Source organism: Myotis myotis, unplaced genomic scaffold (genome assembly GCF_014108235.1).
Source record: "Myotis myotis isolate mMyoMyo1 unplaced genomic scaffold, mMyoMyo1.p scaffold_m19_p_2, whole genome shotgun sequence".
NCBI lineage: Eukaryota > Metazoa > Chordata > Mammalia > Chiroptera > Vespertilionidae > Myotis > Myotis myotis.
The window spans coordinates 68,991,338-69,011,346 of NW_023416324.1; the positions used below are offsets into that span (position 1 = coordinate 68,991,338).

The following is a 20,009-nucleotide window of genomic DNA, read 5'->3' on the forward strand; positions in this document are numbered from 1 at the left end:
TATTGGTTAGTATTTAATGATATTTTAAAGATAACAGCCCCCTTTTTTCCTGATGCCCAAAGAAATGTATTCCCATTCATCTTATATTACTTTTTTCTCTAATCATGAAATTTTTTAGACAATGGAATGTTTATTAGAATGCACCTTTGGTCAATGAAGAGTTACTATAAATTATTTATAAGCAGTTAGTTCTATGTTTTACAAGATTTTCACATGAGCTAAAAGCATCTTTTAATGGACTACAAAATCTGTACTAATACATCTGACTTGGTGAATATTTGAGTAATGTATCTGAATTGACAGAATATAACATTTTCTAAAGTCCTCTGAAATCTAATCCAGGCCTAACCATTTTTTGGATCCTTGCGTTTACAAATTAGACTCTTGTTTATTCAGTCTCACCAGAATGCTCCCCACCTTAAACCCAACTTTATTTTAGGATTTTCAATTACTTTCATTCTATATGTGGTAGATAATAGTGATTAAAACAAAGGTCTAGAGTAAGTCAGCCTTGATTTGAATTTCAAATTTGCTATTAATAACTACATAAGTTTGGGCAACTTAAGTTCTCTAAAACTTGGTGTTTCTGGTAAAACTGAGAGAATTACAGTACATACAACTCATGGTGGCTATAAAGATAGATGTTATGTATATAAACTTCAATAAAAGTTAGTGACTATGATAACAATGATGATTTTCTGTTTCTACCACCTTTCATTTTCACTGCTTCCCTGCCTCTACTGTCTGTAATCACCTTTCAAGTTTGATGAAGGTAGGAGTAATATAATTAAAACTAAAACCTCAGAGTAGGAGTAAAACTCTATTTCCCTCCTTTTAATATAAATCGTCAACAGTCATCCCTAGTCATTTGTATATCAAGTCAAATGACAAAGCAAAGAAGCAGAAGAAAGAAATTAGTATGAATACAAGTATTTCTTTGGTAGTAAGAACACACTGATGTAAGCCATAGGAAGACATGAGAAAGAACAAAAAATTGGGAAAACAATAACTAGAAAGCAGAAAGCAAGAGAAATAAAAAGACTGGAAGGAGAATTTTAGGTGAAAGAATTAATGTAGATATATTTAGTAAAGATAGTATATTTTAAGATGTAAGATAATGGTATTTGCTAAAGCAGAGTAGCTTGAAAAGCTACAAATGAAAAGAGCAACACATTTTGTTGTGTAAGCAGCAGTGCTATACATGAGTAAGCTAATAAAAATTTCACAAACTAGCAATATGAAGAGGTATCTGCTAACCAACCAAAAATAACACAGAAATGTGCATGTTAGCATTTATGTGGATAGCTATATTTATTTATCCTAAAGACAGTGCAGGGGCATTGAAAGAAAAATTTATTCAATTGTTAACATGGGCCCTTACTAAGGCCTGCCCCTTTAAAGATTTTATCTATAGACTAATAAAAACTCATTAGTTCGCTTAGCTTTCTAATCAAGCTACATAGTTGAAATTTCATGATAATTTCCTTTCTTATCTAATAAAACATTTCCCCAAGCTAGAATTACAATCTCTTTTTTTTTAAACCAAAAAGAATCTATTAACAAAAATAAATTCAAAAGTCAAAAATAGTATAATTTATTGATCAATGGGAATAATATATACTCAAAAGTTCCACTCCTCTATTGAGTGGTATTTTTCTCCTAAGTCAATAAGAGCCAAAACCCCCCCCAAAAAACAAACAAAAAAAACTTGTTTAAACTTATATCTACCAGTTTACATGTTGCTACATCTTAATGTGTATTCAGACTCAACTGCTGCGTACCAAAGAAAGCCATAAATATTATCTAAAATAGCACCAGTCTGTTGAGAAAAAAAGTGCATGGTATCAAACAGACTTGCTGTGTTATCTGTTCAAACATACCTGTACCAGTCAAAAGTCCAGCACTCTTCTTTCGTACATAAGCGCGTAAGTGGTTGGACAGGCTAACAGCACTTGTAAACGTCGTATTGCAATGCACACATGTTCTAAGCTTCACAGGCATACCTATCATTCAAAAGAAAACTATAATCCAGTTCTCACTTCAAAAAGTGAAATTTTCTTAGCTAGAAGTGTGAAGAAAAGTAGCACAATATGGATGGTTTAAAAAGCGTCACTGAATTAGCGTAAGGAGAGGAAATTTAGTTAATTATTATTAGTTTGTAGTTAGTATTTAGAGCCAACTCATGCTCTTAGGAAAGGTGGAAGAGAAGTCTCTTGAACCTTGGAATTTCTCTAGACTTAACACCTACTATCACTTTCTTGCAGATTTCTGTGTTAACGCAGATCATTTCCTAAACCTAAAATACAATCCTGTGATTTGGATAGCACAGCTCTGTTGAGAAGTTTCAAAGCTCACAACATTATCAATTTAAAAAAAATTAAAAAGTCTAGTTAACAAAGTGGTAATTGAAGTGTTTTACCCACAAAACCATAAAAGGCTCAATACTAAATTAGGCTTTCTGATGAAGGCTAGGTGAAAAGGTGGTAAAACCCACCACTGAACAGCTGTTAGACACAACATTTTATTTTCATTGTTCTGTGCAATCAATATTGGAAGTTAATGATTTGAGGTTTTTTGCTAAATTCTCTGTGTTAAATAAATGATCAACAAACTAACATCTTAGTCATCACAGGAAAGAAAACATGTTGAAACAATAAGAAATCCCTAAGTTCTCAGACAACTCTCATTCTCCCAACACATTTCAATTGGTATCTTCAACATTGTGCTTCATCTTTCTGAAGTGTACTACACCTTGATTAACACAGCTAACGGAAGCCCTTATAAGATAAACTATTTTTCAGACCACTTACAGAGCAAGGTAATCTTTCCTTAAATCAAAACTGCCTTATAAATATTTGGGATGTCCCAATGTCTGCCCAAAGTAAACAAATCAACCATACAGTAATTTTATTCAGTATTAACCCACTGACCAACTTTTACCTTAAACACATTCAACTCAGGGCTAAAATGATGAGACTATCTAAGTTAATCTTCAACATTCTTAACCTCCAAAAGAAACCTATAAAGACACAAAATTTTTCTAGTCCACAAGTATAAACCAGACTTAGCAATACCAAATAAAGTTTGGATACTTTATCTACCACATCATTTGCCACACATACAAAATACTCCTTTGAAAATGAAAGAACTATTGTGCACAAGCACTACACTAAACCATCTGTTCTGTTCCATTTGAACACTATTGTAAAAACTAAAGCCCCAAACAAATGTTTCATACAACAGTTCTCCAAAACCAAACTATCCCAAGGTACAATGAGAAATTGGAAAGGGAGAAGTTTCTTTCAGTTCATCACCACACACAACAGGCACCAACCCACTCAGTTGAGTTTGTTTTGTTTTCACTTTGTACCACTGGCAAAAAAAAATATGACAGGTTTTCCTTTTGGGTAATGTTACACTTTTGAATGTCAACCTCCCATCCATAGAACCATGCCCCAGTCACAGCAAATTTTATTTTTACAGATCAGTGTTTTGTTTGTTTTTGCTTTTGTTCTCACCTTACATTTTGACCAAGAAATGAGGCACCGAGAATTCAGTACTGGTGAGCATCAACTGATGATTTTTATAGAAGTAACAGTATAACCAATTTCTGCTCTGCAAAAAAAGCAGCTTGAGAAGATTCAAGGAAAGTATTTTCTATAAATATTCCATTAAAATAAGCATAAGTAAATTGTTTAAATTATGTAAGATAGTCATAAATGTCCTCTTACCTGAGTGCATAGTCAAGTCTATTTTTTGTGGATGATACATCAACGAACTATCTTCATTTAAGGGAAGAACACATTTCTGAACAAATCTCTTTCTTGCAGTTTGATTATGGATCTTTTGAGGAAAGACAGCAGAATTCCTTTCTTCTCCCATCCTTTTATTTTTAAGCAGTTCTATCAATGTAAGAGACTGATTCCTTTTTCCACTGGGCAGTTCTGGTTTTTTTTCATCATATTCATTTAAGAAACTCAGCCCTTCTTCCTCTGATGCAGACACCGATAAAGCTTCAGTCTTTAGGCCATTATGGTATGCTTCAAGAGGTATAACATTTTGAGATAGAAAGTCATCATCACTTGATACAAGTTTTTGAGCTACAAATGGTCTGGGAATAATACGACGACTGTTCAATGCCTTTAAGATTTTTTCATATTTGTCTTCATTTTGCATCATCTCATTCAGAACACAGATTGGAGATTTGTGAGCATCCCATTTGGTCTTTCCAAGTCTTTTCAGGTGGCCTCTAACGTGATTTGATAATCCAATTTTAGTATCAAACCAACCTCCACAGAGCTGACAAGTGTGTTCAGAAGTGGTTTCAGACTTCTCTATAGCTAAAAAAAATTTTTTAAGAGTGATATCAGAATTTTTAATAAACTGACCATCTTTAAAGCCAATTAACTCTGAAACATGAAATTATGTTAATAAAGACTGAATTTGAGCAAAATTTTTAAATCCTTTGAATTTGAATACAGACATATCAGCCCAAAGTATCTATAGGAAAACTTACCTTTTCTAACTCGCTTAACAGGTGTCCCTGTGCCAGTTCTTTTGAAATGTTGCATTTTGTCACTGGTGGCTATTTGTTCTGGTGATACAACATGACGGGCTTCATAGCTTAATCCTGCTCTATGAAGATGTCCCCGAACATGATTTGACAACCCAACACCTGTTTCAAATGTTGCTGGGCAGTAAGGACATGATTTCTTCTCAAGAGACAAATCACTCCAATGAAAAACAGAACTATGCTTTGACAATGAAGTTTCTGCATTTTCTAAATGCTGAGAATCGTGTATGTCATGCAAAAAGTTATTAGTCCCAGCATCTTCATAATATTCAAAATAAAAGCCATCATTTTGATCATAACTAAGTGTAGCATTTTCTCCAGGCTCCTGACCTTCCACTTTGCTTTTAAATAGAGGGAATAAATTTACATGTTCTTGATTAATACCATTATAAGTTTCATCTTCTATAGCCTGTGTAGTGTAGTCACCTAACTCAACGTTATCCCAGGAACTTTCATCTTCTGTTTCATAGCTATTTTTCTTTTCAGCAGAATTAAGTTTCTGCAAAACAACAACAGTCATTTTATGTAAGAAATCTGGATAGCTATCTAAGTCTTCCCTTCCAGCAGAACTTCCCTTCTTAGATTCCTTAACTGCTCTCTTTGCAGATACACGCCTGCGGTCTTTGAAGCTTTCAGGCCTTTTGGTGTTAGAGTTATGAGAGTCTGAAATAAAACTATTGTTGTGAGAACTACTTGATGATGAAAACAGATGTAAAGAATTTAGTGAACCAGCTTCTTCTTTTTTGAAATGCAGAGGATATGATTCACCTGATTTTTTGGTCATCCTGTAGTTTGCATATTTGTGTCTATATAAATAGTTGCTATTTGCCTTGGCATTAGATTTTTCTTTTGTGGCTTGGTGGAAATACTTCGGTTTTTGGTCAATGCTGCTTTTAATCATTACAGTCTTATGAGAATTGTTTTGATTGCACACATTTACAACACCTGACTGGGCGATGCTTTTCCGAGCTTTTTGTATTCTGTGTGGCCGCTTATGTAATTTTGAAAAATTACTTGATTGTGAGGATGACCCATATGTTCGCTTTACATCTTGTTTTAAAGCAGAGTTCTTTGGAAATGTGGCTGACTGTTGCTTGCTTAATGGTTTAGTGCTCTCATTGTCTTCAGGTTCTTCAAGGATGTTACTTTTTCTTTTACTAAGTCCAAGAGCACGACCAAATGAATCAACACATGATGGTGAATGCAAGTACTCCATGTGTTTTTTCAAAATACTTCTGGCTGAAGTAGTAAAAGGACACATCTTACATACGTAGGTAGCTGATTTTTTGGATGATCCTGTAACAGAGTCTTTCATGAAAGACTTTTTTTGCGTTTTTCTCTGGGCTACATTAGAACTGACAATAGGGCATTTTACCACTGCTCCATGGGCAATGCCTCGATGGCATTCCAATTCATTTTCTGTAACTGCCATGAAGTTACATTCTTCACAGCAGTAGTACCTTTTATCTTTTTCATGGGTTTTAGCATGTTGCACAAATGTTTTAGGGCAATTGGTACCAAATACACACTGAGGGCACTGTAACCGTGCACTTCTTCCTTCATCCTGAAGCTCTTTTAATTCACGAATTTCCTCCATCAACTTCTGTCTTCTTTCTTGGTGAATAATCATATGCTTTAGAAGTGAGTTCCGATCTCGAAATGTCCGCCCACATTCCCTACAAGCATATGGCCTTGGTACATTAAGATGACGAAAGTGACTATTTCCATCTAAATGATACATCATATGCCTGTGGAGGTGTTTTTTCTCCCTAAAATTCACATTGCACTTTGTACAGGGGTAGAATGATGGCTCTTCGGTGCTGAAAGTAGCAGGTGACTCGGAATCATTTTCTTCACATTTTTTTTTTAAAGTCCTTGAAAGAAAAGTGCTAGTATGAACAGATGGACTGTCTTCTCCACACTTATCAGGATTATAAATTAGATGTTGAAAAGTATCCACAGATTCCACGTCTTCATCAGCTGATTCAGGCTTCACTTTTGATAATGCATATTTCTGCGAATCTATTGCTTGCAGTCCTTCATTCTGTTCCAGAAAGTCTACTTCTAACATCTTTGACTTCGTGGGTATACAATTAGAATCATTAAAGCAATCCTCAGTATAACGAGTTATCTTGCTTACATCCATTTTTCGCTTTCTCTTTTTTTCTAGACCAACTTTAGAATGAACTGGAGCTTTATCCACGGTCTCTTCATTAGTCATAAGAAATTGAATGAACTCTTTTTGGGGGTCCCAGTTTGTATCATTTTCTGCCCTAAATTCATCTGTACCTGAGGAAATGCCTGTTAATGTATTGACACAATCATCTTTTACCAATAAATCTTCACTATCCTCACCCACCTCTACTTGATTTATTAAAGTGCTATCTGACTTTATACTACTCCCTACTGAATTCTGAATGTCACAACCAACTGAAGCAGAGGTAGGTAGTTTTTTAATGGAATGAGTTGAATTCTTCACATGTGGTACATCTGATAACAAAAACAAAACTTGGTGTTGACTTGCTTTCTGTGGTGTAGACAGCTGAAGATCAGCTGCCAACTTCGAAGTTGAACAAGATTCTGTTGTTGGCTGATCCACAGGCTGTGCAGTGGTTAATGAAACACTGCCTTTATTCATATTGGAAGTCTTAGTTACGGAGGAGTGTGAAACTGGTCCATTAACAGCAGCTCCTTTAGGCAAGATAAAGTTTTCACTAGAAACAGTAGGAGCACCAGCATGTATAAATAGAGCAGACTGGCCTCCACTTAAGGCTTTTTCTGATTTGTCCTTCGACACTTCTTCAGGCAGAGTGAAGGTGCTACTATTCTGAAATGTCTGACAATCTCTTGATTTATGAACTCCACTCTCTTTGTCTGAGATAAAACTGTTGTCATCTAGGAGTTCTTCTTTAGCACCAGTAATATCGGTGTTTATCTTCAAATCATCCATATTGTTGGCAAGCCATTTAACACATTTAGTCTAGAAAATGGAAAAAAAAAATTTAGATTTGCATGAAAAAAAATACTATTAGAATGTATGGAGAGTTGAAAGTACACATTTTTATCAGCTTAATTATACTCTTTACATTGGAATCCTAAACATTTCCTAAGAATAAAGAAATACTTTAAAAAATTGAAAGACTTTAAAAGTGTCTCAAAGATTATTTTTTTCTTTGTGCTCGGCAACAACTCAATACCACATATTTCCCAAATCCCTAGGAAAAAGCAACATAAACACATATACAGACACACACATGATATAAATAAATATGCTACAGGTGAAAAAAAAACTTTAAAATCTCATTTATAGCTTGCTAATAAAAAGAAAATCATCTTACTTAAGAAGGTTTATTAGGGACAGTCCCTCTATACTAGGGAATAATGTAAATTGTTAAACACTGCAGAGAAGTAATTTTAGTCACTTAAGAGTTCATTCCTGAAGGAAGGTAAAAAGACATATTCAGTAAAGAAACTTGTTATTGACATCAATGACTAATGTATGTAACAAATTTTTTATTTTTTTAAAATTTAAGACTGCTTTTGCTCTCAATGTTTCACATTCTCCTAAAATTCTACTAATTTAAAAATGTCTTATTCACAGGGTTTTGTTCATTCCATACATAAGTTACCCTTAGTTCTAAATTAGTCAAGTTAAAATTAATAAAATTTTATGTAACTTCAAATTTTCATATCCGGAGTCCCCCAAATTCTAAGCATTCCCTAAAGGCAGTTATCTCATTTGTCATCTGACAGTCTATGGCAATGACCTAAAACTTTTTACTCTGAAACAATGTATGTTACAATTTTAGGTTACTTCATATTAAAATATAGGTTAAAAAATTTTAGACATTTTTGACAATAGATGTAATCTTTCTGAGAAGACAGAATATTTTTTTAAAAGACTGCTGAAAGTTTGGGAGACATACATACATACCATGGCTATAATTACTGCCCCTACTATTAAGAGTTCCCTTACACTCTGTTCTTACTCTGCACTTAGAAATGGCCACATTATACAGGGATTGTCTGTCTTTTTAAAAGGATGTAAGTTCTTAGAAGGCAGGGACTGTGACCTAGTGATATTCATGTATCTGAAACCTAAGACAGCACTTGGTATAGGTGCTGAGGCACAACTCGTTGAAAAAAGGAATAGTGTTGAATGAATAAAAACACAACTGCAAAGCAAAAGCTCTTAAAGTATTGAAAAACAAAACAAAACCGTTTTCTTTCATGAAATCTGGATTGCCTATTCAAATACAGCAGGTCCTCGGGTTACATCGGAGATCAGTTCCTACGGTGCAACGTAACGCGATTTTCGCTGTAAGTCGGAACCCCCCTACATAAGCACCTACGTCACTCACATGGAGCACATACACAGCAGTAATGAAGTGAAACAGTAAAAGAAAGTTTAAAAGAAAGATAATTCCTGACCTGTACTTGTGGTAAATAAATAATAAAAAACATAAAGCACATATATACATACATTGAAATGACAGAACTTTTTAATAAATACTATAAATGGGAGATGGCCTGTAACCACGAAACAACGTATGTGGAGTCCGACATAACCCGAGGACTATCTGTAATGCCAATTTCATTGTGGTCCTGATTTCTTGACTCACCTATTGTATCAAGGCCTTCAAAATACCCAATAATCCTCAAGTACAACTTAAAGAACCCGCTATTTGGCAACCTTAGGTATTAACTATTTGAAATACTGCCATAAAATCTCATATTTCTTTTCATTTTGTACATAGTAGTAAGTATAGTTCATTCATTCTCCAAATGTTTATTGAGCTTTTACTACATGCCAAGCACTGCTCTAGTATTAAGGATACATTTGTAAACAAGACAGACTAGGTTTCTCCTCTCAGATAAAGAATAAAACCTTCCGTTTTTATAGTATTTTAAGTTGGTATAATAAATAATACCGTTTTAAGACAGCAGGAACTTACAATCCAAAAATTAGAAATAAAACATTTTCAATAAAGATTATTGTTTCTAATATCTTCTAGGCTACCAATTACATGCTTTGGAAAAACATTAAGTTTAATTCAAAAATAAAAACAATTTTCTAATTATTTATTTCAGAACTTGGAACAAGCACTTATAAATACAATCTTATCTTCTGAACAGATGCGTTCTTTCATACAACATACATTACAAATATCTTTCTTTGGCATTATTATTTATACAAACAATCATTTTTCCGTCCCTCATAGGTCTTAGAATTCTGTTCTGAGATTGGCAAACTTCCAAATAATAAAAACAGACTTTCAATAAGATCATATTCAATGATATCACCCCAAAATGGTGCTAATGCAGCACCCAGCAGGAGTCTGTTCATCACATACACAGAAGTTAAAAATGGGCAGCACATAAACATGTGTTAGGATAGAGTGTGCAAATGTCAGTGAAAAGAAAAGCAAACACTGATGATATACTATTATTCATTCCTGATATTTCTCATTACATTTGGTATGAAAAGTCAAATGCCCAAATAGGAACAATCTTACATAAATCCGAAATGGACAATAGAATTTTTTAAAACTAGAATGAAAGACACTTACTTTTTGTTCCTACTTATTATAATCACAGAGGTAGACAAATATATGCTCAGTCAATTTGAAATCCTATATTAGCTTTTCTCAACAGGAAGCAACGTTGCTAACGAAGTGGTAAATTCAGTGTTAATGAGTGGCTTCACTGTTATCACCTCAGAGGTAAAACCTTCCATGTTCCATGTTCTACCCATCTGTTCTGGTGTTAGAGGTTCAGAGATAGAACAGACGTTTCCCATTTAAAGCAACTTCATTGGTAACCCCTGAACAGCAGGGTGACAAACTACATTCATGTCGGCTTGGAGACTGCATCCTCATTACCAGAATGGCTTTATAAGAGCCTTACATAAGTTCCCATTCTGAAGATACCAAACTGTTTTGCTCAGAAACATAAAAATAATATATGTACATAACAGATCTTTTCTTTACAAAATACACCTAGCAAACAGAAAAACAAAAGATCAAATTAAGCATTTAAAAAAATGAGGTCTTTAACAATCAAAGTTTTACTTCACACCTATATAATGAAATATACCTGACATGCCCCCAAACTAATGATTGTCAATCTCTACTCAAAAACAGAGAAGTTACTTTTTCAGAATTATTATTAATACACAAATATTAAAAATCTACTCCATCAGTTAAATGAGGCGATAAACACTTCACTCACTAAGCTGATATTTTAGCAACAATAAACAATTTTCCTGTTTTAATTTTCAGAATTTATTTTAAGTGAAAATGTTCAAAATACATTTTTAATAATATTCAAGAGTCAGCTGTTGCATCGAGATACAATGCAGAACAATGGATCATCAAAATATGTTGTACTGAATGGATCTAGAATTTTAACATAAAAATATTTCCCTACATTCATGGCTGATTATGTGACATACAGGCAAGACAGCATTTGACCTGTAAGCTAATTTCACACTGTCTCATATAGCTTTTCCAACTGTCTTTATATAGTCAAATACACATAACAGAACCAGCAACACCATTTTATGTTAATATTATTATTAAGTAGGGGATATACTTGAAGATAGGCATTATTCATTAATTTAAAAAAAGGGAAACTAATAAATTAATAAACAAACTTGTTATATATTGTTTGGAATCCCTAAATTTCAATGAATTTGCTGTGTCATTTACTGTGTCCTACATGTAATCACATAATCATAGAATTTTTTTTTTAACTGAATTTTAAAATGTTCTTTTAGAAAACTCACACACTTTATAAAAAGCTGCAAATGGAATTTTAAATCTACATAAAACATATTTCACTGTCTAGAAAACCATAATGAGTTCTACAGCTATAACTGCCTGTAGTTATATACTGTGAGCATTAAAAAAAGCACAAAGGTCAGATCTGTCTTCAAGATGACAGATCATCACTTATATGCCTGAAGCTAGACTTATTGTCTCAGAAATTTCAAACATCAGTATTTTTGCAAACTATCAGCACTTGCTATAACACCCTCACTACACTACATCTTGAGGTTACTACAGAAGAAATGAGGTGATAATTGCATATTAACATAATTATTCTGTAATCCCTCTGAGCAAGCTTTCTAGGTCACTCAGTAATTCAGATTATATACAATCTTCCTGTCATCTAATCTATGCTGTCCACTTTCTGTTCATGAATAATTCTTTTTCTGATAGAAAATAAGCTTAATTTCATTCTTTTATGTACATTATTAATTGTATTTATTGCAAGTAGGTTAATATTTTGTGGGTACTTATTACATTATGCCAACCTTTGTCATGCAGTATAATTTCACACAAAAATATAGTACAATTTGTCTCTGTTCTATATTAGTTCATTAAAAACTATATTATACAGCTATAAATAAATTATAATGTTGCCTACTAGCTGAGTTACAGTTAGGATTTGTCAAATTTTCACAAATCCTATGTCCATTTAAATTATCCTTGAGAACACATGACAACTTCAGTAAGTCATATATGCAATTGAGTTAAGAAGAGAAAACCATTCACAATCATTACTCTAATTACAAAACAAACCTTAACTGAAATACTATAGCTAAGATTATTGTAGTATTTAGGCCTATATATATTATACACAATGTACAAATGTATACCTACTTCTCATCTAGTTTATAATGCAAGATAAGAAGAGTACACTGTATATATCCATATCATCCAGGCAGTACCTTACTATGGATATATATTGAGAGGAAACACTAAAAAAATACAAAACATTCATAAGAGTTCCAGCATACCACATGATGAAATAAGGAGAAAACTTGGTATGCTTAGCCTAACAATTAGTCAATACAATTAACAATCTTCAAATGTTTGAAACTTTAGAGTACAGAAGGAAGAATACATAATCAACGTGTTCGAATCATAAAGATGTAGATTTCATCCCAAGAATAAGAAAAACTAGAAACAGGAGTAATTCAATATTACAAAGGGCTGTCTTACACAACAGTGGACTGAATGGCTCAGCATGTTGAACTATTTGTTAGGAACAATACAGAAGGGAATATGGCAATGGAGATTGGATAAAATAATTTTTAAGGCCCTTCCTCATATGTAGTATATATTTAATGTTTGCATACTACATTATTAACATTTAATATTATTTGAAATAATGAGCTAAAAAAAAGTGAAATATAATATTGGATTTTAAAAACATTCTCTAAATTCAAAATTACCTGAAATAAGCCTTTAGTCAACCTGTAACATGTTGATAAGCTGATTACTGAACAAGGAAAAGTATGGCACCAAATGACTAACACACTAAGGCCACAGAGCTCATTTAACAACTGCACTGCTAACAAGTTTTTACTTATTACATGTACAATTTTGTAGTTTCATTTATAAAACCATAAATATTTTTATCATGAATTGAAATAGTTACAAAATTTCACCCAAATTTATACAAGGTATTATATAATATTTAGAAAATGCAAGTACTTATTAATAATCAAATCTATAGCTCTATTCAAGCAAATATGACTTAAAATTTATTTTTCAGGTTTATTCATAGAAAGAGAGAATGATGGCATAGTTAAGAGTAGCAATTTTGAACCATAATTACAGAATGCATGATTTTTAATTTATTCAACCTATAAAAATCAAAATGTTATCAATAATACACTATTATTTAATAAAAGGAAACTACAGCACATTTAAAACTGAGATTACAGGGAAATTTTTAATTATTCTTAACACTAATCAAATGGTATTGCTGGCAGTTTTTTTTTATTACAGTACTGCTATCTAACTGAGGAAGATCATACAAGATACATATGTATGAAAAACTGCTATCAATAAAAAGTAATACATTTTGTCCCCAGTGAGTAATAAGAATTATATATTCTTTAGTTCAGAGGAGGCAGAAGATACTATAAAATACCATGGCTAAGAAAAGCCTCACAGAAAAGAGAGGGTTTGGGCTAAATTTTATACTGCAGTGCCAACAGACTCTTTGGATTGGAGGCAGACATGCCTGGGTCTGAAAAATGGTTCCATAACTTTTAGCATGGGGTAAAGTTACTCCACTTTCCTTAAATTTCCATGACTTTATCAATAAAATAAGGATAAAGTGTACTTATAAGATTGTGAGGATTAAATAAAACAATGTACATAAAGCAAGTAGCACAGGGCCTGGCATTTAGTAATTACTCATTATGTGTAGTTCCCTATGACCCTTGCCATTAACTTATTTCATTTATGGAACGATGACAGTGAATTTCTGTACTGCTCCTACTGATGGAGGCCCTTACAAGCAGAAATTTATTCTGGGAGGAGATACCTGGAACTTTATACTACTCCCAAGGTATAATAAACAGGATAAATGGGCAGAAGCTAAAGAGTTAGAAGAAGAAGCATATCTTAAAGAGTTCCTGAGGCTAGAATAATAACACTCTTGTGGGGATAAAGCAGGGCTTCAGTGAAATAATCCTATCTAATAAAAGACAAAAAGGGTAATTAACCATACCTTCGCTATGCTTCCCATTGGCTAATCAGGGCGATATGCAAATTAACTGCCAACCAAGATGGCGGCCAGCAGCCACGCAGCTGAAGCGAGCAGGAGGTTTGCTTGCTCCAGTGATGGAGGAAGCCAAGGTTCCCCGCCTGCCACGGCACAGCTCTGAGCTCTGAAAGCAACTAAGTTTCAATTATAGAAGCCAAACAAACTCCAGATACCTGCTTTCAGCCAGCCGTGGCCACGGAGCTGGAGCCAGCTCTCAGCTCCAGTGACAGCAATGAAGTTTCAATTATAGAAGGTAAATAAATCCCAGAATAAAAGAAAAAAGAAAAAAAGGAGAGGCTGGGAGCTTCAGTCACCAGCCAGCCTGAAAACGGCCCTTAGCCCCTCACCCAGACTGGCCAGGCACCCCAGTGGGGACCCCCACCCTAAAGGGGGTGTGGCCAGCTGCAAACAGCCATCAGCCCCTCACCCAGGGCAGCCCCGCCCCCAGCAGAGACCCCCACCCTGATTAGGGGCGTGGCCTTCCTGCAAACTTCAGGTGGCCCCTCAACCAGGCCGACCCCATCCCCAGCGGGGACCCCCCACACTGATCGGGGGCAGGGCTGGCCTGCATACCCTGCGGCCCCTGCCCTTGTGGCCCCACCCCCCTACAGGCTCCCCACACCCTGATCCGGGACTCTCTTCAGGGCAGGCCAGCCAGCCCCCACCAATGCACTAGACCTCTATCCTATATAATAAAAGGTTAATATGAAAATTGACCCTAAAGGCAGAATGACCAGAATGACCACTGGAGGTGCACTGACCACCTCTCGGTCCCTTCTCCCAGCCATCAAGCACCAATCACCTGATGGCGAACAGGGAACCAGAGGTGGGTGGGCGTGGGGCCGGCTGCAGGCAGCTGGGGAAGATGACGCTGATCGCAGGCCAGGCCTAGGAACCGTACCCGCTCACGAATTTCATGAGCCGGGCTCTAGTAATCTATATATGTAACAGAGGAATATGCAAATTAGCAGGGACACCATAACATCATGACCAAACAGCAGGGACCTGAGGCTGCATGGCGCCTGGCTGGGGCGAGGGACCTCAGGCCGCGCCCCCCTGCCCAACTGGGCTTGACAGGGGACCTCAGGACCACCCCAGTACTGGACCGGGGGACCTGAGACTGTGCCCCCACCTGGCACCGGGCCGGGGGACCTGAGGCTGCATCCCCCGCCCGGAGGAGCTTGACGGGGGTGGGGCTGGCTGAGTCTGGGTCTCACCCAAAGGGGGTGGGGCCAGCTGGGTCTGGGTCTCCTGCATGCTTTTAAGTGTATGTGGGTGGTGGGCAGGGACTTGACTCTAGGTCCCATGGTGAGCCCCAGACTCTGACAGGAGGGAGATTTTTATATACATTTTACTAATTTTCTTTCATCTCTGACACTTCAATTATAGAGAAAGGGCAAATAGCAATATTAAAATATTTCCTCTAATTCCCTTTTAATGTGCACAAATTTCGTGTACCGGGTCACTGGTATTTAATAAGCAATCGGGGAATTACAGTGCTTGACTCAGTGCTCTAAGGAAAAAGATCATGAAGTGGCCACTCAGTATTTAGAAGTTTCTGATTCCTTAAGGTCTCTCAAGGAGATGAATTTACCTTCCCTCTCTCATAAAACACCATGAAATGAAAGCAGATGGACTAGAAGAGAAAGATATACCAAGGCAGCTAAAACCATAAACTAGAACAGTCACTGAGAAGGACTACTGAAAAGAATGGAATGATATCAAAACAAACAAACAAGAAAACTAAAACCAGGTTTCAGCCCCAGCTGGTTTGTCTCAGTGGATAGAGTGTCGGCCTGTGGACTGAAGGTCCCGGGTTCAATTCCAGTCGAGGGCACATGCCCGGGTAGCGGGCTCGATCCCCAGCAGGGGGGCATGCAGGAGCCAGCCGATCAATGATTCTTTCTCATCATTGATGTTTCTATCTCTCTCTCCCTCTCCCTTCCTCTCTGAAATCAATAAAAATATATTTTAAAAAATAAATAAAACCAAGGTAGCATACAAAAGAATATAAATTAGAATAGCATATTCTGTCAAGACTAAGTGTTAAGTGAATGGAGTAATAACTTAAGGGTTTGGAGTAAAATTATTTTGACTACAGAATCTTCTATGGCAGTGGTTCTCAACCTTCTGGCCCTTTAAATACAGTTCCTCATGTTGTGACCCAACCATAAAATTATTTTTGTTGCTACTTCATAACTGTAATGTTGCTACTGTTATGAATCGTAATGTAAATATCTGATATGCAGGATGGTCTTAGGCGACCCCTGTGAAAGGGTTGTTCGACCATCAAAGGGGTTGCGACCCACAGGTTGAGAACCACTGTCTATGGAGATACAATACATAATATTCAAATGTGAGGACACACAGCCTCTAAATCGGTGGTTCTCAACCTTGGCTGCACATTAGAATCACCTGGGAATCTTTTTAAAATCCTGATTTCTGGGCCTCATCCAGAAATTCTGTTTCTTTGTTATGGGGTGGGGCCACAACATTAGTAACAAAGAAACAGAATTTCCGGAGGATGAGGCCCAGAAATCAGGATTTGAAAAAGATTCCCAGGTGATTCTAATGTGCAGCCAAGGTTGAGAACCACTGCTCTAAATGTTACCCACTCACCTACCATCTCAGAAAACATTTTCCAAAAGGTTGAATGTAAGGGGATCTGAAAATGGCTGAAAGTAGTGTGCTAAGTATATTTTTTATTATTTTGTACAATAACTAGAGGCCTGGTGCACGGATTCGTGCACTGGTGGAGTCCCTCAGCCTGGCCTGCAGGGATCGGGCTGAAACCGGCTGACATCCCTCGAGGGGTCCCGAATTTCTAGAGTGTGGTTCTCGGGTGACACACCCCAGAATCAGGCTCCCTCCTCTCTGGTTCTGGTTGTGTCACCTGAGTACTGCAGCTGCCAAGTCACTGCAGCTCGCAGCTCCTGTGTTGAGCATCTGCCCCCTGGTGGTCAGTGTGCATCATAGCTACGGTTGGGCTCCTTGCTCTCTTCTCCCAATATTATGTCACTTTCTCTCTGCACCTGTCTCTCTTCTTTCACCTCACTTTACCTTAAATTTGGCGGTAACTGATGACTTGTGGGCATTTAGCTGCAAAATGCAATTATTTAGCAAACAGGATTTACTTAGCTTGGAATCTAGTCAGCCTAGGGCAGGACCCTGCTCAATGTCAGGCTCCTACCAAGGCCCTTCCGCCAGGCAGAGTCCTGTGATGGTGGGAACCTCCTTCTTCCCACCTGAGCTGCTCCTTTGCCTCCTTACCTCCCTAGAGGTTGCCCGCTGGTGCTACTGTCCACCAGGAAGATGGAAAGTCCTGGTCTGTTTCCTAGTCGAGAGTGGTAGCAGGAAAATTCGCTACCTCCACTGGAAATCGATATTAAGCAGATGGGCTGGCATGGGCACCAGATGTCAGGGACACAGCCAGTAGGTCCTACATGTCTCATTATTTAGCTAATCGAGTCAAAAAGTTTCTGTAAGGGCCAGACCCATGACCTCTGCAATGGGCTAGAGGCCCGGTGGGGAGCCAGACCAAAGTGGGGAGCCAATGGGCTTGAGGCCTGGTCCACAGATTTGTGTACCGGTGGAGTCCCTCAGCCTGGCCTGCGGGGATCAGGCTAAAACTGGCTCTCCAACATCCCTTGAGGGGTCCCGGATTGCGAGGGTGTGTCTCAGGTAACACACCCCAGAATCGGGCTCCCTCCTCTCTGGTTCTGGTTGTGTCACCAGAGAACTGCAGTTGCCAAGTTACCGCAGCTCAGCAGCTCCTGTGTTGAGCGTCTGTCCCCTGGTGGTCAGTGCGCATCATAGCTATGGTTGGCCAGTCAAATGGTCAGCCAGTCGCTTAGGCTTTTATATATAGACTAGAGGCCCGGTGCACAAAAATTTGTGCACTCGGGGGGGAGGGGGTCCCTCAGCCTGGCCTGTGTCCTCTCGCAGTCTGGGACCCCTTGGGAGATAACGACCTGCTGGCTTAGGCCTGCTCCTGAGTGGCAGAGGGCAGGCCCAATCCCTAGGTGCAGCCCCTGGTCGGGCTCAGAGCAGGGCCAATTGGGGAGTTGGGGCGCCGCCCCCTGTCATGCACAGAGCAGGGCCAATCAGGGGGTTGGGGCACTGCCCCCTGTCACGCACAGAGCAGGGCCATCAGGGGGTTGGGGCGCCGCCCTCTATCACCCACAGTGCAGGGCCGATCAGGGGGTTGGGGCACCGCCACTCTCACACTCAGGGCAAGACCGATGGGGAGGTTATGGCTCTACCCCATCACACACAGAGCAGGGCCTGTGGGGGGGAGGGGTTGGGGCGCCGCACCTTGTCACACAAAGAGCAGGGCCGATCAGGGGGTTGGGGCACCGCACCCTGTCACACACAGAGCCGCAGGGCGATCAGGGGTTTGGGGAGCTCCCCCCTATCAGGCACAGAGCAGGGCTGATCAGGGGGTTGGGCACAGAGCAGGGCTGATCAGGGGGTTGGGGCGCCTTCCCCTGTCACAAACAGAGCAGGGTGAATAGGGAGGTTGTGGCCCCGCCCCGTCACACACAGAGCCACAGGGCGATCAGGGGGTTTGGGCGCTGCCCCGTCACGCTGATCCCGGTGCCGGGAGGCCTCGCGGCTCCGCTGATCCCAGTGTTGGGAGGCATATTACCCTTTTAATATATAGGGTAGAGGCCTGGTGCACGGGTGGGTGCCGGCTGGTTTGCCCTGAAGGGTGTCCTGGATCAGGGTGGGGGTCCCCACTGGGGTGCCTGGCCAGCCTGGGTGAGGGGATGATGGCTGTTTGCAGCTGGTCACACATCCTTCAGGGTGGGGGTCCCCACTGGGGTGCCTGACCAGCCTGGGTGAGGGGATGATGGCTGCTTGCAGCTGGTCACACACCCTTCAGGGTGGGGGTCCCCACTGGGGTGCCTGGCCAGTCTGGGTGAGGAGCTGAGGGCTGTTTTCAGGCTGGGGGTGACTGAAGCTCCCAACCGCTCCTTTTTTTATTTTTTATTTTTTATTCTGGGCCAGCTTTAGCTTTGAGGCTTGGCTCCAGCTCTTAGGCCCTCTGCTGCTGAAAGTAGGTTTCTGGCCTTTGCTTACAATGTTGCGATCCTGCTGGCTGAAGCCCGGTGGATTCTGGCCTTTGCTTACAATGTTGCAATCCTGCTGGCTGAAGCCGGGCGGGCTAAAACAGGTTTCTGAGGTTTTGTTTAGCTTCTATATTTGTTACATAGTTGCTTAGAATTGCAGCTCAGAGGCCTGCAGCGGCAGGCGGGGAACGTTGGAGTCCTCCGTCACTGAAGCAAGCAAGCCTCATGTTAGTTTCAAGCTGCCTGGCTGCCGGCCGCCATCTTGGCTGGAAGTTAATTTGCATATTGCCCTGATTAGCCAATGAAAAGGGTAGCGGTCGTACGCCAATTACCATGTTTCTCTTTTATTAGATAGGATAAGGTCATACATATTATTTATTAATAGTGATTGAAATTATAAATTAAATGTTTCTTAAAATTATAAGGTTCATCACTAGAAGAATAAAATGAAAAATTAAATATACTCAATATATGTAGTATCTTCAGATTTAAATAAGAAAGTATAATATGCTTTGAGTGGGAAACTGACAAAGAACTTTGAAATGAAAAATTACTAAAACAAAAACAAAACTCAAACCTCTCCTACCCCAAAACAACCCTCAAAAGGTAAGTGGAAGAGCAGAGTGAATACAGATGAAGAAAAGAGGTATTCCTCCAGAACACAGATTTTGTTTAAGGGGCAAGAAGAGAGCCCGACCTATATGTCTCAGTGGTTTAGCGTTGAGCCCTGAAACAGGAGGTCACAATTTGATTCCCAGTCAGGGCACATGCCTGGGTTTTGGCCTTGATCCACAGTG

At 38.7% G+C, this 20,009-nt stretch overlaps 1 protein-coding gene across 11 annotated transcripts in view; it reads right to left on the reverse strand.

Annotated features, from left to right (window-relative positions):
- Positions 1–20,009, reverse strand: part of ZNF644 (zinc finger protein 644) — a 130,447-nt gene that overhangs the window by 22,895 nt on the left and 87,543 nt on the right. For 3 of the 11 annotated variants that reach the window (XR_004973805.1, XR_004973806.1, XM_036347215.1), the window contains exons 3-4: positions 4,517–7,553; positions 3,732–4,340 (exon numbers count right to left, since the gene is read on the reverse strand). The exons of 4 other annotated variants lie outside the window; for them this stretch is intronic. Coding sequence is in view for 2 of the 7 variants with exons in the window: in XM_036347215.1 (XP_036203108.1) it covers positions 3,732–4,340; positions 4,517–7,523 (3,616 nt within the window). In the remaining 5 variants the exon portion in view is untranslated. Of the gene's footprint in view, positions 1–1,880; positions 2,004–3,518; positions 3,631–3,731; positions 4,341–4,516; positions 7,554–20,009 lie in introns of all 11 variants that reach the window. 4 more of the 11 variants (XR_004973807.1, XR_004973808.1, XR_004973809.1 and 1 more) reach the window with 3 other exon arrangements.